General features: G+C 45.0%; 1 protein-coding gene across 1 annotated transcript in view; it reads right to left on the bottom strand.

The window, feature by feature from the left end:
• Positions 1-3,625: 3,625 nt before the first annotated feature.
• Positions 3,626-23,167, bottom strand: part of nisch (nischarin) — a 34,182-nt gene continuing 14,640 nt past the window's right edge. The window contains exons 13-28 of the mRNA XM_072381443.1: positions 22,401-22,572; positions 21,723-21,838; positions 20,441-20,520; positions 18,554-18,853; positions 18,150-18,421; positions 17,773-17,984; positions 15,800-16,227; positions 15,527-15,711; positions 15,389-15,452; positions 13,945-14,083; positions 11,369-11,519; positions 9,286-9,405; positions 9,049-9,210; positions 7,450-7,622; positions 7,221-7,363; positions 3,626-5,512 (exon numbers count right to left, since the gene is read on the bottom strand). Of these exons, the coding sequence (XP_072237544.1) occupies positions 5,185-5,512; positions 7,221-7,363; positions 7,450-7,622; positions 9,049-9,210; positions 9,286-9,405; positions 11,369-11,519; positions 13,945-14,083; positions 15,389-15,452; positions 15,527-15,711; positions 15,800-16,227; positions 17,773-17,984; positions 18,150-18,421; positions 18,554-18,853; positions 20,441-20,520; positions 21,723-21,838; positions 22,401-22,572 (3,045 nt within the window). The 3' untranslated portion in view covers positions 3,626-5,184. The remainder of the gene's footprint in view (positions 5,513-7,220; positions 7,364-7,449; positions 7,623-9,048; positions 9,211-9,285; positions 9,406-11,368; positions 11,520-13,944; positions 14,084-15,388; positions 15,453-15,526; positions 15,712-15,799; positions 16,228-17,772; positions 17,985-18,149; positions 18,422-18,553; positions 18,854-20,440; positions 20,521-21,722; positions 21,839-22,400; positions 22,573-23,167) is intronic.

The following is a 23,167-nucleotide window of genomic DNA, read 5'->3' as shown; positions in this document are numbered from 1 at the left end:
GTCTCAATCAGTGTCCGAATGTGGTACTTTGATGTTTCTACAGCACAGAGCACAGTTCTGTTTGTTCAAATGTAACATGGTGAACTCAGGTGTGACATCATTACCAGCTCCAACTTCAAAGGTTAATGCAATACGGACAGTAAGAATAGTAATTATTGTTACTAATGTTAAATAAAAGCATTATATGGTTAATTCTGATAACGTCCACTAAACAGAATAAGTAGAAATAAATCAATGTCCTTAAGGAAGGTTGTTAAAAAAAAAAAAAAACTCACCTCAGTGATGGTCTCAGTTTACAGACACCACAAACCAAAGAAGCAGCTCTCCGAACATCAGGAACAAAGTCGTGGAGAAGTTGGGCTATAAAATAACATCAGAAACTTCAATAATCCCACGGAGCACCAATAAATCCATCATTACAAAATGGAAATGATATGACACCACAGCAAACCTGCCTGAAGAGGGCATCATCAGAAAGGCAACAAAGAGCCCAAAGGTGACCCTGAAAGAGCCGGAAAGCTCCACAGAGCAGAAAGGGTCCACAAAAATGCAAGTAGATCAGATAAATACATTCAAATATTGGTTTAGAACCGTGTATCAGCTTAAGGAAAGTAACTCAAATAAGAAGAAGTGGAGATTAGGAGGAGCCCGACGGAGTCTTGCTGCATATTCTGCCTGAATTCTTTATTTTGGATGAATAAATGCATCCTGATTGCACACTGGTGTCTGTCAGAAGATCTTTTTTTGGCTGATTTTTGTCTTCTGACTCCACGTTTAGCACCGATACAACTGAACAATGATTCTTCCTGCGATCCCTCACCCACTGAGGTGAAAAAACTGTTGTTCCCCAACAAGATAGACCTGTTCTGAAAGGCTCCAGAGTCCGAAGAAGGAGCTCTCCGAACAGGTCAGGGACAAAGTTGTGGAGAAGTTGGGCGATAAAATAGACGGGGTATCTGTCCATAGGAGCTCTATAAGCTGCACACTCCACAGAGCTGAGCTTTACTGAAGAGAGGCCAGAAAAAACAGCCACTGCTCACAGAAACATTCACCAAAGAGCATGAGGGAGACTCAGGGAGGCACGGCGGCGGCAGCATCATGCTGCGTTTTCCATGAACAGGTACTGGGAAACCGGTCAGAGTGAGGGACCGATGGATGGTGCCAAACACAGGTCAGTCTTCCTGAGACGGAGGTTCACCTCCCAGCGGGACGATGACCCTCAGCCTCCTGCTGAAGCGGCGCTCGAGTGATTTAAAGGGGAAATGTGTCGGGACGACCTCATCAGACCTCAAGCTGTGGCCTGAGTTAAAGTTTCCGATCACCAGCTGAATCCGTCCAAATGGAAGAAGCCGGAAAGGTTGAGAGACCCTGAGATTTGCAGCTGGAGGGGGGGCTGCAGGTGTGGATCAGTGTGTGGATGCAAAACAACAACAAAAAAAAACCTGAGATCATTGTCTGAGGCCCACAGAAACAAAGAGAAAGTGATATCAGACACCCTGAAACTCTCTCTCTAAAACCTAATAATAAGGTTAGAAATCTGGGGGTAATATTGGACTCAGACCTGAACTTTAACAGCCACATTAAATCAATAACATCAGCAGCTTTTTACCATCTAAAAACTGTCTAAACCAGACTTAGAAAGACTAATCCATGCGTTTGTCTCCAGCAGGTTGGACTACTGTAACAGCTGCTCTCTGGGCTCTAAACGGGCCGTAAGGCAGCTGCAGGACATCCAGAACGCTGCTGCTGAGTCCTGACCAGAACCAGGAAATACGACCATATTAGTCCAGAGCTCAGGTCTCTGCTCTGGCTTCCTGTCGCTCAGAGGATAGACTTTAAAACAGCTCAGAGGATAGACTTTAAAACAGCTCAGAGGATAGACTTTAAAACAGCTCAGAGGATAGACTTTAAAGCAGCTCAGAGGATAGACTTTAAAACAGCTCAGAGGATAGACTTTAAAACAGCTCAGAGGATAGACTTTAAAACAGCTCAGAGGATAGACTTTAAAACAGCTCAGAGGATAGACTTTAAAGCAGCTCAGAGGATAGACTTTAAAACAGCTCAGAGGATAGACTTTAAAGCAGCTCAGAGGATAGACTTTAAAGCAGCTCAGAGGATAGACTTTAAAGCAGCTCAGAGGATAGACTTTAAAGCAGCTCAGAGGATAGACTTTAAAACAGCTCAGAGGATAGACTTTAAAACAGCTCAGAGGATAGACTTTAAAACAGCTCAGAGGATAGACTTTAAAACAGCTCAGAGGATAGACTTTAAAACAGCTCAGAGGATAGACTTTAAAACAGCTCAGAGGATAGACTTTAAAACAGCTCAGAGGATAGACTTTAAAACAGCTCAGAGGATAGACTTTAAAGCAGCTCAGAGGATAGACTTTAAAACAGCTCAGAGGATAGACTTTAAAGCAGCTCAGAGGATAGACTTTAAAGCAGCTCAGAGGATAGACTTTAAAGCAGCTCAGAGGATAGACTTTAAAGCAGCTCAGAGGATAGACTTTAAAACAGCTCAGAGAATAGACTTTAAAACAGCTCAGAGGATAGACTTTAAAACAGCTCAGAGGATAGACTTTAAAACAGCTCAGAGGATAGACTTTAAAGCAGCTCAGAGGATAGACTTTAAAACAGCTCAGAGGATAGACTTTAAAACAGCTCAGAGAATAGACTTTAAAGCAGCTCAGAGGATAGACTTTAAAACAGCTCAGAGGATAGACTTTAAAACAGCTCAGAGGATAGACTTTAAAACAGCTCTGCTCGTGCACATCTCTGACATGTTAGAGCCATATGAACCAGCTGGGACTCTGAGGACCTCAGGGAGGCGTCTCCTGGACTCTGAGGACCTCAGGGAGGCGTCTCCTGGACTCTGAGGATCTCAGGGAGGGGTCTCCTGGACTCTGAGGACCTCAGGGAGGGGTCTCCTGGACTCTGAGGACCTCAGGGAGGGGTCTCCTGGACTCTGAGGACCTCAGGGAGGCGTCTCCTGGACTCTGAGGACCTCAGGGAGGCGTCTCCTGGACTCTGAGGACCTCAGGGAGGCGTCTCCTGGACTCTGAGGACCTCAGGGAGGCGTCTCCTGGACTCTGAGGACCTCAGGGAGGGGTCTCCTGCTGGTGCCCAGAGTCAGGACTAAACAAGCTGAGGCTGCCTTTCAGGTTTATGCTCCTAAAGTCTGGAACAGTCCTCCAGAAGATGTGAGAAAGGCCTCAACTCTGTTTAAATCCAGGCTGAAAACAGTTTATTTAGCTGTGAATATGACAACTGAAAGTATTTATCTGTACTCTTTGTTGCTAATTTAATTAATAAATTGTTATTTCTTATGTTTTTGGACTGATTTTATTTGTCTTCTTGTGATTTTAGCTGTAAAGCACTTTGAGTTGTGCTCAACAAATAAACTCTCCTCGAATACAAACGCATGAATCATTTCCCTTCACAAAAGTGGACAATTTAATGAACAATTTACACCAGTTTTAACACAATAAAATAAGAAAAACATGAAGTGACTTGGATGTGGTCTGAGTTCTGACTTTCTGCTTGTTTTGCTGCATCAGCTGTGAAGAGAAACGCTGTGGTTAAATCCTGCTGATTTCAAAAGAATGAATCATGAAACAAGGCAGGAGTTACCGTTTGAGGTTTCATTTTCTCTTTAATTCAGTGGCATTCGCCCTTTAACAAGACAACAGAAACACAGCGGTGAAGGGTGGGACGTGTCTAACGTGGTCTGGTTCCTCATTCATCCATAATAATGTACAAAAACATAAAATAATGAAAATATAAAAAATAATAATACTAAGTGTAATATTTTAAAGTTCATGTTGGGAAAAAAAAAAAATCAGGATACAGATTTGGTACAAAAATCAGCTTCTGGATGGAAAACATCCGTCTGTCCCAAAGCAACAACAACATTAATTTATTTATGAATAAAAGGATCAAAAACAGATTATTAATACTGCTTCATCGGTTATCATGTGCAAGAAATAAAATGTTCAGACTGTGCGAGTTGCTTCAAACATGAATCCGTTTGGGGAATCCTCTCCTCTCCTCGTGAGAGTCAGACTGAAAACGTATAAATAACACATAAAAGCAACTTTTGGTTTTAAAGCAAGGAAATCAAATGACTTTGGAGTTTCTGAGGCTAGCAGAGGTTCCCCCTGCAGTCAGTATCCGTGCTACGCTAAGCTAAGACGTTGCTAAGCTAGTCTGGACACAAAACCGACCGACACTGCAGCTGGAGGAGAAAAGAGGATTATTTACCAGGAATGTGCATCTGTTCCTTAAAGGTAATACTTATTTATAATAGTTAAACTCCTGTCTGCAGCGCCCCCTGCTGTGCAGCACCAGTCTTATCAAGTTTCCCAACAAAACAGTAAATCTGCTGCATGCGAGACCAGCTTTTACCGCCCAGAGCCCTGAACCCACCGCCTTTTCCCCCAGTCGATTCCTCCCAGTCTGCAGTAAGTGTGACAAAAGGCTTCAAGAAGTGCTTGTTGGATAACCTCTGGGGCCAGAGGCCAGATGTGCGGCTACACTCTGATCTCGCCGTTATCCCGTTTGTTCATTGGCGACGTTAAAGTTCATTAGAAAAGGTCGAGAAAAGCTCCTTACTTTCCAAAAGGTTTTTCCATTTGTTTGAGGTGTTTTTTTTTGCCTTTTTTCTCTAAGATGATGAGTGACTCAGCTTTTTTCTGCCTCTTTAGAATAAAGATGGCCACCAGTTAGACAGAATTCTCTTTCCTCATCTTCCTGGACTAATTTAGTGCGTTCTTCCCTGAAGTTTTGTTTCCACGCGGCCGCCTGCTGAACACACTTCAAACATCAGTTTATTCGCTCCAAACCAGGCAATAAAACGAGCCCGACGTGCATTTTCTGTAAAGCCACATCTCAGACATTTACTTGGCATTAAGATGAAAGCGGCTCCATTTGCAGGTTCAGTCTTACCCTGTAAAATTAAACGTGTAAAGAGGCTGAAGCTTTAGCCCCACATCAGGCCAGTCGGGTCACATGATCTGCTGGATTTTGTGCTTCTCTCTTTTGAAAGCTACATTTAAACAGAAATGCCTTCACGTGACCTTTTAGTGCATCTGCTGAACGCCACCAGGCGTGTTTGAAGCCCGTTGATGCCGTGAATCAGCTCCGACCAGGTGTGGAACAGGCGCTCATCCGTCCGTCCGTCAGCCAATCAGCCGGTGAGCTCCACAGGAAGCTCCCGGCTGCAGAGCGCCTCCCACTGCCGAGCGAGGAGCGAGATCAGCCTCTCTCTGCTGTCGGCTCCCGGGACGAAGACGCACCACTGCACCTCACCTTCAGCGCCCCTGTTGGCCACGCCCCCTCGGGACGGGGCTTCCTCCCCGCTGACGGCGAAGTGGTCCATGGTGAGGTGGCAGAGAAGGTCGGGGCCGGGCAGGTCGTCAAACACCAGAGTCAGAGCCTGAGGGTACGTCTGGTAGCCCAGCAGCACTCGGTCCAGGTCCCGGATCCTCCGAGCCTCGCGGAGCTGATAACGCTCCCTGCAGGGGGGACACAGCGAGGGAGGTGAGGAGCACAGAATCACGCCATTCCGGTTTCCATTCAACATACGATGGAATTTACCATGTTATAAACCCGTTATCCTGTTCTGGGATAAATCTTTTCAGGATTAAAATCAAAAGCTAAACCTCAGACCAAAGGAATCTGATGACTCCCCCCCCCCAGTGAGCAGGAAGTGTGCAAAAACAAACTGAACAGAGTAGCTCAGATTAAAGAGGAGATATACGGAGTATATTTGGGTGCATAAAGTCACTACCAAATAAAAAAAGAATGCAGAAAAAGCACAATACTGGCGGTTTGTTCTGGGTCTCATTGATCTGAAAATGTCTAATTAAGTGAACGGTTCAGATCTGTTGGAGATTTCTACGTCAGAGTCTAAGCTAGGAGTAAAATGATCCAGCCTCCCCATCTTTATCTCCACTCAACCTGGAGCAGAATCATTCTGCAATCGCACGACCTTGGAAGTGAGAAGCTGAAACGCTTCCTCTTGGTTTTTGCTTCCTGAATAACAACAAATTCTTAGCATTAGCTTTACAGTTCACTAAATATTAAGAAAGAAATGAGATAATAATGCTGGACCAGTACTTTGTCTAATGTTTAGACAGCATTCTTTAATATTTACCCCATTTAGACGTTTCCCATTGTCATTGAATGCAGCACTTATACAAGAAGCCATAAAAACAAAAAAAAAACCTTGAAACATCAGTAAAACTTTGCTCATTTAAGCTAAAAGTTCTTCATATAAGCTGCAGCGAGAGGTTTTTACAACATGTTCGACTGGATGCTCTGAATAGAGCTTTAAATTCAGGGAAAAAGGAGCCGTTGTTCTGTATTTCTGAGATATTTCAACCAAAATATCACATCACACCAGCTTTAAAGTCTTTACTCTGGCTTCCAGTCAGTCACAGAATAGATTTTAAAAGCCTTTAAAAGATGGTTTACATCTGTGATATGTTCAGAGAATATGAACCCAGCAGAGCTCTGAGATCCAAGGACTCGGGTCAGCTGGTCCAGTCCAGAGTCCAGACTGAACCTGGAGAAGCAGCATTTAGCTGTGATGCTAAATTAAGGAGGTTAAACTGTCACCAAATGGAGACATTTTTAAATCCAGATGCATGAAATCTGCAGGATATCTGTTAACTTATCCAGACTGTTGCCTGTTTTTATTCATTTTATATTCTTTTACATATTTTTAATGCTTTTTCTGCTCCCTGCTGCAACGCTTTTATTTTATTTAAAGCACTTTTAATTGTTTTGTACATGAAATGTGCTGCAAATAAACTCGACTTTGACAAAAGATCAAAGATTTCTTGCTCTGTGACCTTATAAAAATGTCAACTTGTGAAAAAAGGCAGAAAAAAACCCTTTCTTTGGGGAGAGAAAGTGACAGTTGCTTATTTCTCTGATCAGGACGCCATCAGACTGTTAAACGCCTGCTGTTGTTGTGTTTTTCTGTCTTCATGCTCCTTGTGGTTCTGTCAGTATCTTTCCTCCGAGTCAGTGTCTCCTCTTCTTCCTCTTTTGCAGCAGCAAACACGAGTTTCTCTTGTTGCATTACAACACAAGTCTGAGTTGACCGTGTACAAAACTTTCACACTTCCTCTCCACCTGAAAGCCGTCGCTGTGAATGATCCTGCTTTAAAATCAACGGGTTGTGATGCAGGGGAGTGGGAGGTCCGGTGGGCTCACCTGGAGGGAGGCTCCTTGGCGAAGTCCGGCAGTGGATAGCTGACGTAGTCCTCGTCCAGCAGGAAGACGTCGGTGCTGGTGAGGATCAGAGTCCTGGGCTGGAGAACAGGAGAGGAGGCAGCGCCTTGGCAGGGGATCTGCACCTGCAGGAGGAGAATGAAAAGCATTGTGACCCTCAGAAAGACTTTAAAGCAAGTTAACAGGCAGCAGAAGAAGAAGCTGTTCCCACCTGAAAGACCAGCAGGTAGAGCAGGATGTTAAAGGAGCAGGAGGATGAAGAAGCTGCGCTGGCTGCAGTCTTCCTCTCTGCCACGATGAAGGTCAGGTCTCCCATCTCCTCCTCACTGGGATAAACAAACTTCACCTTGCTGCTGTGGATCAGCTCGTAGTTCTGCATCTTACCTGCAGGGGGAGACAAAATCTGTTATCAGGCTTTAGTCCAAAGCACCACAGATGATCCAAATCATCAACCAAGCATCTATAATTAGGGCTGCTAGTGTCTAAGCTAGGAGTAAAATGATCCAGCCTCCCCATCTTTATCTCCACTCAACCTTGAGCAGAATCATTCTGCAATCGCACGACCTTGGAAGTGGGAAGCTGAAACGCTTCCTCTTGGTTTTTGCTTCGTGAACAACAACAAATTCTTAGCATTAGCTTTACAGTTCACTAAATATCAAGAAAGAAATTAGATAATAATGCTCGACCAGTACTTTGTCTAATGTTTAGACAGCATTCTTTAATATTTACCCCATTTAGAAGTTTCCCACTGTCATTGAATGCAGCACTTATACAAGATGTCATAAAAACAAAAAAAAAACCTTGAAACATCAATAAAACTTTGCTCATTTAAGCTAAAAGTTCTTCATATAAGCTTCAGCGGGAGGTTTTTACAACATGTTCGACTGGATGCTCTGAATAGAGCTTTAAGTTCAGGGAAAAATGAGCCGTTTTTCTGTATTTCTACGATATTTCAACCAAAATATCACATCACACCAGCTTTAAAGTCTTTACTCTGGCTTCCAGGCAGTCACGGAATAGAGTTTAAAGCATCTATAATTAGGGCTGCTAGTGTCTAAGCTAGGAGTAAAATTATCCAGCCTCCCCATCTTTATCTCCACTCAACCTTGAGCAGAAACATTCTGCAATGGCACGACCTTGGAAGTGAGAAGCTGAAACGCTTTCTCTTGGTTTTTGCTTCGTGAATAACAACAAATTCTTAGCATTAGCTTTACAGTTCACTAAATATTAAGAAAGAAATGAGATAATAATGCTCGACCAGTACTTTCTCTAATGTTTAGAGAGCATTCTTTAATATTTATTCCATTTCTATGTAGTTTATTGTTTATTGTTAGCTTTATATAGCTTGTTAAATCTTCATTTGTAAGTCGCTTTGGATAAAAGCGTCTGATAAATACAGAAACATAAACATTTAGAAGTTTCCCACTGTCAGTGAATGCAGCACTTATACAAGATGTCATAAAAACAAACAAAAAAAAACCTTGAAACATCAGTAAAACTTTGCTCATTTAAGCTAAAAGTTCTTCAAATAAGCTTCAGCGGGAGGTTTTTACAACATGTTTGACTGGATGCTCTGAATAGAGCTTTAAGTTCAGGGAAAAGGGAGCCGTTGTTCTGTATTTCTACGATATTTCAACCAAAATATCACATCACACCAGCTTTAAAGGCTTTACTCTGGCTTCCAGGCAGTCACAGAATAGAGTTTAAAGCATCTATAATTAGGGCTGCCAGTGTCCCGTTTGAAAATTCATAGATTTCAGGTTGATTTTATGATCCTGGCAGTAAGGAAGGAGCATCCCCGCCTGGTTACCTGCGTTTGTGTCGGTGAACTGGGAGTAGAAGTCCTGATCCGACGGCTCCGGAGCAGGAAGCTGCTGCTGCAGGCTCAGAGCCGACATCAGCTCCTGCAGGAAGACTCCGGTCCCATAACTGTCCCTGCTGAGGCAGCACACGATGTGCTCGGCCGAGGGTCCTGCGGGGAGGCGGAACGCTTAAGTTGTGCGATCTGTGTTCACACTGGAGCCGAAGTGTGTGTGAATGCACTGACCTACGACTCTGAAGTACTGGTCGAACAGTCCCACGTTGACGGCCAGCAGGTCGGACAGTCCGATGGAAAGGCAGCAGCAGAGACACGTGTCCGAGTCTGCAGAGGCCGACACGTCCAACACTGACAGAAAGGAAGGACAGCTGATTTATCAAAGCATGTCTGGGGCAACGTCCCACAGAATAAACCCGTCTTCCACTCATTAAAGTCATTTATTTGCTTTCCAATCAATCATTTACAGCCTCAGCAGGAGTTAAAGATGTTACTTATAAAATCAGCTGTATAAAAACAGCCTGGAAATGCTTCAAGTGAGTTTTTAAGGTCGGTTTTCAGTCCCAGTTTCTGACAAAAGAAACGAGATAAGAGCAGCTTTATTATGAATTCATTACCCAACCCTGGAAAACACAAGGAGAAAACCTTTTCCTCTTTCTCTCCTCGTGTAAAAACACAAACCGACATCAGAGGAATGCTTTTCGCCTTTAGTTTGTTATCACATGCAGCTCCAATCCAATCACTTCAATATTATTATGAGGCTTTTTCCTCACAAACAAAAGCACATTTTTGCCTTTTCAACAGTTCCAGCGAAGATAAACGCCGTATTTTTGCCAATTTTAGCTTTAAATCTTTTTTACTCACCATGAAAACCTTCTACAATCAAATATCTGCAGCTGAGTCACTACTCAAGTGTGTGTGGGGGGGGTTCAAGTCAAACTGGAAACGGGCAAATTCCAGTAACTGCTCAATAAATTGCTGTATCCCTACAAAAAAAACTATTTCACAAAAATACTTGCATTGGTGGGCTCCAAAAACACGCCTGTGAGGTTAATTGGCGACTCTACATTGAGGAGTCGGCATGCATGGCCGGTGTTTATAAGTTGGCCCTGTGAGGGACTGCAGAGCGGTCCAGGTGGGACCCCCCAGCGTTTCTGATAACTCAAACTGTCATGATACTCGCATGAGAGCTAACGGAGGGATTTCTACACAGGCACTCTACTGGGACCACTTCATTGACACGCCCCCCTGCAGCACAGCTTATTCACTCCGGTAAGAACGTCCATCTTACTCAAAGTCGTCGTTCACGTCGTCAAAATCTGATAAATATCCTGCCATGTTGCACAAAACTATCAGCAGCAAACTCTGTGTGAAGTTAGCCGACTGTCACAGAGCACGGAGTGAATAAACTGTGCTGCAGGGGGGCGTGTGGATGAAGTGGTCCCAGTAGAGTGCCTGTGTAGAAATCCCTCCGTTAGCTCTCCTATAGCTGCAAGTAGCCACATAACAGCAGCTATGAGCTAACAGAGCTATAGCACACGTTCATTCATTCATTCTTCTTAAAGTATTGGTGAAATAAAGACAGATTATGCCTTATTTAGAGGCTGCATCCTCTAAGCCCCGTTCTCTCCGTTATATGGATCTCCAGTTATCTAAATATCTTCCGAAGGACGCCGACTTTCACCAAACTGTTCTCGGTGAGTAGATGAACGTATTTCATGCCAGAAATAAGGTTTAAAAATACCAGAGTTCCCCTTTAAGGCAGGCTAAGTAGCAACATGAGCCTTTTGTTTGTTGAACGGACGCAGACCAGCGAGAAGCACCGGCGGCAGGAGACCTCAAGGCACGATCAGACGCCAGGAACAGAGTATTGGAGGCTTTGGGGCGCAGAAGTAGGAGCTTCTGCCCAAAAGCTGTCCTGCTGGGACCAGTTCGGGAGGCCGGGAACAGCCCAAGGAACGGTGTGTGGAGGATGGTTCCAGAGGCTCTGAATTCTAGTAAAGCTTTTAATTTGCTTTTAAAGAGGGATCCCGCCCCTTTTAAAGAAAAGAGATTGCACCTAAATTAATTATTATCATTATCCTCATGGGGTATTCGCTCAATAAATGTCCTTTTCTGTGATTCTGGGTGTGATTCTCACCATTGAAAAGCCACTGAAATGATAGAAATGGGTGGTTTGTGACCCATTTGTGGATCCCTTCTCTACAGAAACCCACTAATAAACTGTACAATATTTCTCTTTTAAATAAGAAAACATGAGCTAATGTGCAGAATCTGAGTAAATGAAGCTGTCGTACACAGATGAACGTCCTACCTGAGTGATGATCCAGGGCGGTGGCGGAGTCCTCCAACAGGAAGTAGATGGAATCAGTGGAGAGCAGCAGGCAGCAGGTGAGTTCAGCCTCTGGAGATCTGTAGAGAACCGCTGACAGCCACAAGACCTGCCGCACCTCCTCCGCCTCAGACTGATTTAAAGGATAAAAAAAACCAGACAAATAGTGTTTAGGACGATCAAACATCAGGATGAGGACAGAAAAAGAAGCAGCTTGACTTCTTTAAAAGGGTAAAAATGATCTGATTAATAACTTCAGTCATTGACCGAGCTCCATCACATCTTAAAGATCTCACAGTTGGATATTTCCCCAACAGAGCACTTTGCTCTCAGGCTGCAGGTTTCCTTGTGGTTCCCAGAGTCTCTAAAAGCAGAATGGGAGGCAGAGCCTTCAGTTATCAGGCCCCTAAAAGCAGAATGGGAGGCAGAGCCTTCAGTTATCAGGCCCCTAAAAGCAGAATGGGAGGCAGAGCCTTCAGTTATCAGGCCCCTAAAAGCAGAATGGGAGGCAGAGCCTTCAGTTATCAGGCCCCTAAAAGCAGAATGGGAGGCAGAGCCTTCAGTTATCAGGCCCCTAAAAGCAGAATGGGAGGCAGAGCCTTCAGTTATCAGGCCCCTAAAAGCAGAATGGGAGGCAGAGCCTTCAGTTATCAGGCCCCTAAAAGCAGAATGGGAGGCAGAGCCTTCAGTTATCAGGCCCCTAAAAGCAGAATGGGAGGCAGAGCCTTCAGTTATCAGGCCCCTAAAAGCAGAATGGGAGGCAGAGCCTTCAGTTATCAGGCCCCTAAAAGCAGAATGGGAGGCAGAGCCTTCAGTTATCAGGCCCCTAAAAGCAGAATGGGAGGCAGAGCCTTCAGTTATCAGGCCCCTAAAAGCAGAATGGGAGGCAGAGCCTTCAGTTATCAGGCCCCTAAAAGCAGAATGGGAGGCAGAGCCTTCGGTTATCAGGCCCCTAAAAGCAGAATGGGAGGCAGAGCCTTCAGTTATCAGGCCCCTAAAAGCAGAATGGGAGGCAGAGCCTTCAGTTATCAGGCCCCTAAAAGCAGAATGGGAGGCAGAGCCTTCAGTTATCAGGCCCCTCTCTGTGGAACCAGCTGCCAGTTTGGCTTCAGGAAGCAGACACCCTCTCTACCTTTAAGATCAGGCTGAAACTTTCCTTTCTGATAAAGCTTATAGTTAGGGATGGCTCAGGTGAGCCTGAAACATCCCATAGTTCTGCTGCTATAGGCCCAGCCTGCTGGGGGACCTCATCTGTCACACCTTTCCTCACTTTTCTCTCTTTTCCCCCTGTTTAATTTCTCAAATGATTTTATGTCCCTGTGACATTATTGTGGTCATTAACTTGTGTTTCCCTGTTCCAGCAGGTATCCTTTGAATGGTGTTATGGTGTTTTTCCCCCCTCTTTTCCCTCTTTTCTGTCTTCTCAAACCCCAGCTGGTCGAGGCGGATGGACACCCTTCCTGGTTCTGGTTCTGCCAGAGGTTTCTTCCTGAGTCTGGTTCTGCCAGAGGTTTCTTCCTGGTTCTGTTTCTGCCAGAGGTTTCTTCCTGGGTCTGGTTCTGCCAGAGGTTTCTTCCTGGGTCTGGTTCTGCCAGAGGTTTCTTCCTGGTTCTGGTTCTACCAGAGGTTTCTTCCTGAGTCTGCCAGAGGTTTCTTCCTGGTTCTGGTTCTGCCAGAGCTTTCTTCCTGAGTCTGGTTCTGCCAGAGGTTTCTTCCTGGTTCTGGTTCTGCCAGAGGTTTCTTCCTGGTTCTGGTTCTGCCAGAGGTTTCTTCCTGGTTCTGGTTCTGCCAGAGGTTTCTTCCTGGTTCTGGTTCTGCCAGAGGTTTCTTCCTGGTTCTGGTTTTGCCAGAGGTTTCTTCCTGGTTCTGGTTCTGCCAGAGCTTTCTTCCTGGTTCTGCCAGAGCTTTCTTCCTGGTTCTGCCAGAGGTTTCTTCCTGGTTCTGGTTCTGCCAGAGGTTTCTTCCTGGTTCTGGTTCTGCCAGAGGTTTCTTCCTGGTTCTGGTTCTGCCAGAGGTTTCTTCCTGAGTCTGGTTCTGCCAGAGGTTTCTTCCTGGTTCTGGTTCTGCCAGAGATTTCTTCCTGGTTCTGGTTCTGCCAGAGGTTTCTTCCTGGTTCTGGTTCTGCCAGAGGTTTCTTCCTGTTAAAGGGAGTCGTTCCTTTCCACAGTCCCTCAGGCTCAGGACGGGAGATTGGACCGAAGACAAGTTTCGGTCCAATCTGTTGGTTTCCTTAGCTCGGATATTATTTTTGAATTGGCTCCATATGAATTAATTGGATTATGATTACAATGAATTGAATTCCAATTGGCTTGAATTGGACTATATTACTTAAGTGCCTTGAGATGACATTTGTTGTAATTTGGCGCTTTATAAATAAAATTGAATTGAATTGAATTGAGAAAAGGAAGGTCAGCACATCGCTGTTGTTCCATCTGTTGTAAACGTAAAGGAACTAAAACTGTAACATGGAAACGATCGGGTTCAAGCTAAATTTGTGCTTAGAAACTCTAAATCTTATTCTCAAGCAGAAGTATACAGGAAGTCAGTGTGTGTCTCACCTGAGCGATATATCTGTGGAAGTAGGTCAGCATCTGCTGTCCTCTGAGTCCAGAGAGGAGCTTCAGTCCTGGGGAAAGGCCCGGGATGAGATGGGGGGACGGCTGGTTCTCCTCCATTTGGAGATGGGAGGAGTCCCAGCTGAAGAGAAAAAGATCATTTATTATTATTTTAGATCTATTTGATAAGTTTCAGTCAGGATTCAGCAGGTGAAAGTTATTAATAAACTCCTCTTGGTGTCAGATAACAGATCTTAATGTCCTGCCAGATACTGACATTAAAAAGTGCCACATTCGGCTGGTTTGAATCAGATTAATCCCATAGATTCCAGTTTGTTCTTTTCACTTTATATAAATAACGTCACATACATTTGCATTGCTATGAAGATCATTTTCTGCTTCTAAACCCAGACTAGAATGAGATTTGTTGTCGTGAGACCGAGACTTTGGAAGGGTTATAAGGCCATTTCCAAACTATCTGGAGTCCATCATTCTACAGAGAGAAAGATTATTCACAAGTGGAAAACATTCAGGACAGCTGTCAATCTTCCCAGGAGTGGACGTCCCAGCAAGTTCACCCCAAGGTGAAGAAGCCCAGAGCTACATCTCAGACTCTACAGGCCTCAGTTAGCATGTTAAAGGTTAAAGGTCACCCCAAGGTGAAAAAGCCCAGAGCTACATCTCAGACTCTACAGGCCTCAGTTAGCATGTTAAAGGTTAAAGGTCATGACAGCACAGTTAGAAAAAGACTGAACAAGGATGGCTTGTTTGGAAGGGCTGCAGGAGAAAGCCTCTTCTCTCTAAAAAGAACATGGCAGCACAGCTTAGGTTTGCAAAGCTGCATCTGAACAAAGCTCAAGACTTCTGGAACAATGTCCTTTGGACAGACCAGAGCAAAGTGGAGATGTTTGGTCCTAATGCACAGCAGCACGTTTGGAGGAAACCAAACACAGCATATCAGCACAAACACCTCATACCAGCTGTCAAGCACGGTGGTGGAGGGCTGATGATCTGGGCTGGTTCTGCAGCCACAGGATCTGGGCACCTTGCAGTCATTGAGTCCACCATGAACTCCTCTGGATACCAAAGTATTCTAGAATCAAATGTGAGGCCATCTGTCCCACAGCTAAAGCTGGGCTGAAACTGTCCCACAACAAGTTTTTGTTCAATAAATAATGACAGTGTAATATGTCATGTGTTGTTGTTCATCTGAGACTTCTGGAACAATGTCCTTTGGACAGAGCAGAGCAAAGTGGAGATGTTTGGTCATAATGACTCTGAACAAAGAAGCTGAACCACAAGGCAACACAACACTGAAACAGTTTCAAAGCACATCAATAACCACGGACCAGCTTTAGAAAGCAGGCAGTCAAAGGGAGAAGTATTGTTATGTAGAGAGGACGTTTAAGAATATATGGTGGATCTAAGAACCAATTTAAAAGTCTACCTGCTGGAACTGTGCGGCTTCTTGTCTCCGGTGCAACAGCAGAGGTCTCTGGAGCCGCGGCGACCTGAGAACACAACAACGGACAGTCAGGCTGGGCCTGTAGCTGTTTGAATGCATGAACAGGCAGCTGGTGGCTACCTGCTGCCTCTTCTCCTTGGGGTGGGCAGGGTCTGCAGGGCCGGGGCAGGGCCACCATCTTCAGGCCTTCAGCAGCAGCTCTTCTCTGGCTCAGCTCGCCCAGGAAGGAGCTCCTGTCCCGGGCCAGAGCGAAGAGCAGCAGCAGGCTCCGGGTGCCGAGGAGCATCTCCACAGAATGACGACTCCTGGATGGTTAAAGCACGGAGAAGATTTTAAACGTGTGTTTAAGTGTGGTTCGGTGCAGAGTCAGAGCTTCCATCACTGGGACTGTACCTGTGGTGGTGCTGTGGGTTGGGACAGGAAGTGTTGCTGGTCCTGGCGCCGACCTGAGCGTCCCTTTCTTTGGGGTGAAGCGCCACGGAGCCGAGGGGCACACGAACGAGCCTGCACCACGATGAGGAAGAAGAGGAGGACCGATGAAGGTTAGCGTTGTTTTCTACCAGCTCTTTGAAGTCCATCTTCAGCACCCAGAGGTGTCTGTGGGTGAGGAAAAGGAGAGTGGGGAAGCTGGGCTCCTCGGATAAAATATCCGAGAGGAGGGGGTGAGCGTCAGGGGCAGAGGAGGAGGAAGAGGGGAGGAGGTGGGCAGGATAGCCCCCCTGGGCTCCGAGACTCTCCTCCAGCTCCCAGGAGTTGATGAGCGAGGGTGGAAGCAGCTGAGGAGCGCTGTGGGGCTCCGGGTCGCTCTGAGGCTCGGCCGCCTGGAAAAAGCACAGAAGCAGGTTTTTGTTTCAGTTCTTCACTCATCAGTTTCAACCTTTCCTCCAGCCAGTGGCAGCCGGCCTCTATCAGAAACTCTGCTGAGAGGACTCCCCCGTGCACGGTTTCAGCTCCGATCCTGGAAGGTGGAGAGGACTTAGGATCCGGCTCGAAGGACCAATACGTTAGAAAAATTTTCTCAAAATTAGGCTCAGAGTCGCTGGATACGATTAACACAAAACATTTATTTCTTGCAAGAAAGAGACGAGTCGGCACAACCTGTCAGGAAGCTGCTCAGAGTTGTCTGCTAACAAAATGGTGCTGTTGCTATTTATATTGTTTATGCTTGCTGGCCACACAATGTTATGGGAAAAGACATTTCTATCCATTTAATGTTATGGGAAGACCAGTTCAGACAGTCAAAACACTTTTGCCTGCTACATGAGAACCAAAAGACAGGAGGAGGCTTCCCTCCATCACAGAAACTCTTATTCTTGCAGCTTTTCTCATAGTATAACTATATAATTTTTATAACAACTGCACAAGACAATATAAAGCTCTGTTTGACCAAATTACAGCAGCTTGGATAGAAAATAAGAGGATCAAATCTTACTTTAGGGACAATTAAGTAACAAACTGTGTAATAAACTCCTCACCCAGTGGTGGAATTACAATAAAAGGGCGTTAAAAAGAACTGGTGAAAATGGGAGGAAGAACTGGGCACTGAGATACCGGACAGTATATGGGAAGAGAGTTTGCAGCACACTCATGGATGCTCCAATAATGCCAGGCACTGCCTAATCCAATTTAAAATTTTACATAGTCTTCATTACTCTAAGGAAAGGTTACATAGAATATACCCCGAGTTTCCCCTATATGTGACAAACGACACGCTGCTTCACAGCTTTGCTCTATGTTCTAAGGTCAAGTTCTTTTGGTCTGATATCTTCAGTTTAATGTCTGAAATACTTAAGGTACAGTTAGAGCCTAAACCACTCACTATTATTCTTGGAGTGTCAGATGATATTAAGAAATTAAACACATCCCAGCAATGTTTCCTCTCCTATAGTCTCATCGTTGCCAAGAAATTACTTCTGATGCATGGGAAAAAGAAAGAAGCACCACCACAAAGAAGTGCCTTTAGTGATCTTACTAACACTCTGCATTTAGAGAGAATTAAATATACTCCCATGGATCATTGGTCACCTCTCATGCATTATCTCACACCTCGTAGTGGCAATTTATTTATTTATTTATTTATTTTTTGCCCTGTATTAAGACAAATTAATGGGGGGGGATTGTTTGTTGTTTTTTGTTGCTGTTTTCTTTTTAATTTATGCATCTGTTTTTTCTTCCCTTTACATGTTTGGCTATTATTTCACTTTCCATTGTTATGTAAAAAAAAAACCAAAAACAGAGCGCTGTATCCTAGCTGCGCACATTTCTATTTGGTGAACTGTATACTTATATGTTTGCTGTAAATGTGTAACTCTATAACAACGTGCTCTAATAAAAAATATTTTGAAAAACTGGTGCTGGTCTCTGACCTGGAGCAGCTCGGTCAGCTCAGTTCTGGTCTGCCGGAGCTCCTCGGCCTGAGAGAAGATGTACCAGCGGGTCGGACCGGCTCGGAGCCCAAAGGAGAGACAGGAGTCGGGCAGCTCAGCTCGGGAGGAGAGCAGGAGTTGGGAGTATGGAAGCAGGAGGTCCACCTGCAGGCCTGACAGCACCTCCTCCACAGCTGGACTCTGGTGCTGCTCTGAGAACAGGAGAAGAAGGAGAAGAACTGAACCTCCATGATTACTTTTAACATCATCTAATAATCTGCTGATTACTCGTCTGAACAGCAAATTTTCACATTCCTCAACTCAACCTGGAGGCAGAAGTTAGACATATGACACAAGCTTTGGCTGAGTGTGCTCACCTGTGTCCTGATTGGTCCTCAGGAAGTCATGTGATGGGTAAAGCAGGCCTAACCACCTGTCCGTCAGCACCAGACACGCCTCCCGCAGCTGCACGTCTCCCTCCACCCGAACGCAGCAGCACCACAGCACTCTGCTGACCCGAACCTCCTCCTCCAGCCGCTCAGCGGGCTGCTCGCCATCAGGAGCAGGAGGCGGCGTGGGCGAGGAGCCCACCTGCTCCTCCACAGAGTCATCCAGACCCATCTCAAAGTAGCCGTCCCTGGAGCCTGGACTGAAGTCGCGAACATAACACAGAGAAAGTCAAAAAAAGAAATCTTTCTCTGCTTTAAATCATTATATTTTCATTTTTAAGAAACATTTATGAATCTCTAAACCAGTGAAAGAGGGAGAATGGTCAGATCACCTGACACTGCCCACTTCGGTGCGCTCAACATGAGGCTGGACCTCTCTGGATTCAAACCTCCCCTCATCTCCTTTCTCCTCCTCCTCTTCTTCTTCTTCTTCCTCCTCCTCTTCTTCTTCTTCCCATTTCCCCCCCTGCTCCCTCACAGCAGAGCTGAGGCGCTGGGAGAGGCGGCTCGTGAAATCTTTGTTGGAGGCGGACAGCGAGAGCAGGTGAGAAGGAAGCAGAGGACACCAGGAGGCGCTGCAGAGCGAACACGAGGCGTCGGGTGGTCTGGAGGAGAAAGAGGAGCAGACGCAACTGGAAGAGAGACGGAGAGAGGCTGATTTTTAACAATTATGTTCTTCACTTTCATGAACAGCCCTGCAAACATGCACCAAATATACTGATAATTCAACCTGTTCCTCTTCATTCCTGCTGTAGAATTCATTTTATTCATGTTTTTATTCATTAAAACATGAATAAAATGAAAAATCAAACCAAAGAACAAGATAATTTTTGCATGAAATTGTGAAGCATGCTCCCAAAATGAGTGAAAACAGCAGCCACAGACACCTGCGGTATAAAACCATTTAAAGGACGTATTGCTCATCCGAGTCGGCACAAAACTTTTAAGCTTCAGCTTTAGAAGTTGCAGCTTAATAATCCTAATCTTAATCTGCACATTTTCACAGATAAATTTAAGGCAGAGTTTGAAATGAGAACTCTTTGATGTGCAGGACCAAAGACAAATTACAATAAGAAAGAATTAAATGTTCATCTTTTAATACTTTGAGGAGAATCCTTCACAGAATGATTAAAACTGCAGGGGGGCGTGTGGATGAAGTGGTCCCAGTAGAGTGCCTGTGTAGAAATCCCTCCGTTAGCTCTCCTTTAGCTGCAAGTAGCCACATAACAGCAGCTATGAGCTAACAGAGCTATAGCACACGTTCATTCATTCATTCTTCTTAAAGTATTGGTGAAATATTATGATTTTAGGTTGTTATTGTTTGCTTGAACAAATGATTTACATGGTGATTTGGGGAGGCAGAAAGTCTTTTGCTAGCACAGTTTCAAAATAAAGACTCAAAAACTATGATATTACTGTACTTTCTATGGTCCAAAAGGATTATAAAGCTACATCTGCCTTTCAAAGGTGTTACATTCCTACATTTTAAACTACAAACATGTTATAATGGGTTCAAAATAACTTGAACGGTGGCATTACAGCGTGGACTGTCACACAGAGACCCATTAGCCATATCCATCCAACCTAATACTGTCCAATGACGTCATCCCAGGAGACGAATGTGTAGAAAGCCTCTATAAGCCCCCCGATAGCCGCCAATAACAACAACACAGCAGCTATGAGCTAACAGAGCTATGAGCTAACAGAGCTATAGCACACGTTCATACATCCACTTCAACGGTGGCATTACACCTTGGTCTGTCACACAGAGACCCATTAGCCATATCCATCCAACCTAATACTGTCCAATGACTTCCCACTTCACAGTCATACGTGGCGAGTTAAAGCGGCGGGCTTTGATGACATCATCCCAGTAGAGGAGTGTGTAGAAAGCCCTCTATAAGCCCCCCGATAGCCGCCAATAACAACAACACAGCAGCTATGAGCTAACAGAGCTATAGCACACGTTCATTCATTCATTCTTCTTAAAGTATTGGTGAAATAAAGACAGATAATGCCTTATTTAGAGGCTGCATCCTCTAAGCCCCGTTCCTCCGTTATATGGATCTCCAGTTATCTAAATATCTTCTGAAGGACGCCGACTTTCACCAAACTGTTCTCAGTGAGCAGATGAACGTATTTCATGCCAGAAATAAGGTCCAGGTTTAAAAATACCGGAGTTCCCCTTTAAGTAAAGTGATCTGTCCCTTCATACTGACCAGACAGTCGCAGGAGGAGCAGAGACATTCGTGGAGACTCGACATCCTTGTTCAGACAGACTGACAGCAGCCTGTTGCACCTGCAGGTAAACACAGAACGTTAGAATCCTCCTCTCACTCCAACTCTTAATATTACAGCTTATTTCTACCATTTCCAGCAGCATGTTTGCATGCCAACACAAAAAAAAAACAACAAACAAGTGGTTTAATTCAAGATTTTACACATCTGGCTCTCCAATCTGAGCCTAACCGGGGGCTCAAACCAAAAGCGTCGTGAGCGGCCAGCTGCCATTCATTTTCAATGTAAGCTGGCGTCGATGAGCGGCCGGCGTTGTGAGCTTCAATAGTTGAGAAAGGCTCAACTTTATGCAAATGAGTAGTGACGCTACGCGACGACAGCCAATAAGGGCCGATCTGGATTCTGAAGGCGGAAAAAAGCGGAAAAAAGGTGAAAAAAGGCGGGAAAAATGTGGAAAAAAGCGGAAAACGGCAGAGCGCAAACACAAGGAAACACAAAGAAGGCTGCCCAGAGTACGATCCATGGTGAAAGAGGGAACCGATGTACAGAAGGATTATTATATATATCTGCTAGTTGCTATACATATAAGCCCCGCCCCTTTGGCAGCTTCCGGCGGCAGAAGAAGTACAAGCGGCAGGTTGTTTCTGTTTCTGTATTTATCAGACGCTTTTATCCAAAGCGACTTACAAATGAAGATATAACAGCTCTATAAAAAGCTAACAATAAGCTACATAGAAGGAACCCAGGAGTCCGACTCTGTCAGAGGGGACAGAGTAGAGATAGGGTGCAGGCATAGAAGGAAGAGCAGAAAGATAAAGAGCAGAGATAGAGGGGGTAGGGAAGTACAAGGTAAGTGCTGGGATAGGAGATGCTCTCTGAAGAGCTGGGTTTTCAGGAGCTTCTTGAAGATAGACAGGGACGCCCCTGTTCTGGTAGCGCTCGGTAGGTCATTCCACCATCGTGGGACGACACATGAACAGAGTTTGGATTGTCTTAGGCGTGGTGTAGGAGCTGCTAGACGACAATCCTGGGACCAACGGAGGGACCCAGTTGGGACAGAAGCCTTTGCAAGAGCATTCAAGTAGATGGAGCCGTTCCATTAAGCTCTTTGTAGCTAACATCAGGGACTTGAACCTGATGCTAAGGGCAGCCAGAGGAGTTGTGAGGCTCGTGAACAGCTGTGGTCGCTCACAACGCTTTTGGTGTGAGCCCCCGGTACCGGAGAGGATCCTTTTGTCATGGTGCTTCAGGTGTGTGTCTGACCTGAGGAGGGTCAGCTGACAGGAGGTGTGTGTTGGCGTTAAAGCTCACGGGGGGTGCAGCATCCACGGGGGGGGGAGCACAGGGGGGAAGTGGTGCTTCTTCTCTGCTCGTTACATCTGAAACAGCCAGAAAACATCTGTTCAGAGCTGATGTTTGTGACTTCTCTCACTTACAGGCCAGCATAGTTTAAAGTGTAAGCAGCAGGTTTAGTTCAAACATTTACGTGCATTTTTTATTACAGGATGGTTAGTGAGGATTAAAAGAGTCACTTATAACTTCTGTAAACTACAGAAGATAACCTGGCTGTTTATTCTGTGGATTTCTCTGTCTAAATCTCAGGTTTCAGCCTCTTCACATTGATTAACTTCTGTTTCACTGACACTAAACTCAGCTTCTGAGATTTGGATTGTTTCTTAGACAAAACAAACCATCAGAAGTCGTCACTTCAGCAGCAAAGAGACAGTTTTTAGGAGTTTTTTGCACTAAACAGCTGAGAGATTAATCAGTTACAGAAGTTGTAGCCCAGCTGGAGCTCTATTTCTTAACATATTCACCCCAGATTTAGTGTCCACATGCTTCAGATTCAGGACAAAAAGCAGGTAAAGCACCCGTCTGTCTGGCTGCTGCCTAACAGCAGAAATACAACCTCACTGCACAGCCTGATACATTCATGATTACCTTGGCTGGGGCAGGCAGCCTGCTGGGCCGGACAGGAAGAGGAGGAAGAGGAAGAGGAGGTGACAGTGGGAAGAGCAACAGCAGAGGAGCAGCAGGAGGAAGAAGAAGAGGGAGGTGGGGAGGAGGAGAGGGGAGGAGGTGCAGCAGCAGACAGCCTGGTCTCCTCACTGATCTGACGAGAGGACAGAGAGGAGGAAGCCTTCAGAGATCATCTCAACAGACATTTTTAATAACTGAAGCTTAAATCTGTGTGAACTCAGACTGTGTCGCGGTTTCAAATCTGCAGAAACACGTGAACAAACTAGAATGAATGTTTGAGTTCAACATTTCCCTCGTGCTCGCTTGTTTTGAGGATTTCAGCGCCGCCTGACCTCAAATCCAAATGTTCCACCTGGTTTTAAACCCTCAACAACATCAAGTGAGAAACATTCGGCTTCGAACAGGAACCAAAGCGAAGCCCAAACATTTCCCTCAGTGCACAGAGAGAGAAAATACTTAAAATACTCATTTTGTTCACATTTTGAGTGGAAACTCAAGATGTTTCTTTGCTCTTAATAAGACTTTTAAGCTCACTTTAAACATTTTTTTTTTTTACAAAAAAAAAAACAAAAAAAAAAACACGATTTGTGGATGTTTTAAATAATTTAAAAAGTGTAGATTGGACTTCTACTCTGGGGGGTAAAGATGAGAAGTTATTTCTGCTCAATAAAAGCCTTCAGGAGCCTGAACTAAACTCAATTAGAAACGAAGCATGACTTGTTGGGACA

The sequence above is a fragment of the Leuresthes tenuis genome, unplaced genomic scaffold, assembly GCF_036924035.1.
Source record: "Leuresthes tenuis unplaced genomic scaffold, fLeuTen1.0.hap1 SCAF_3, whole genome shotgun sequence".
Taxonomy (NCBI): Eukaryota; Metazoa; Chordata; class Actinopteri; order Atheriniformes; family Atherinopsidae; genus Leuresthes; species Leuresthes tenuis.
The sequence above is the reverse complement of the archived record's forward strand: the minus strand, read 5'-3'. Positions and strand labels throughout refer to the sequence as shown.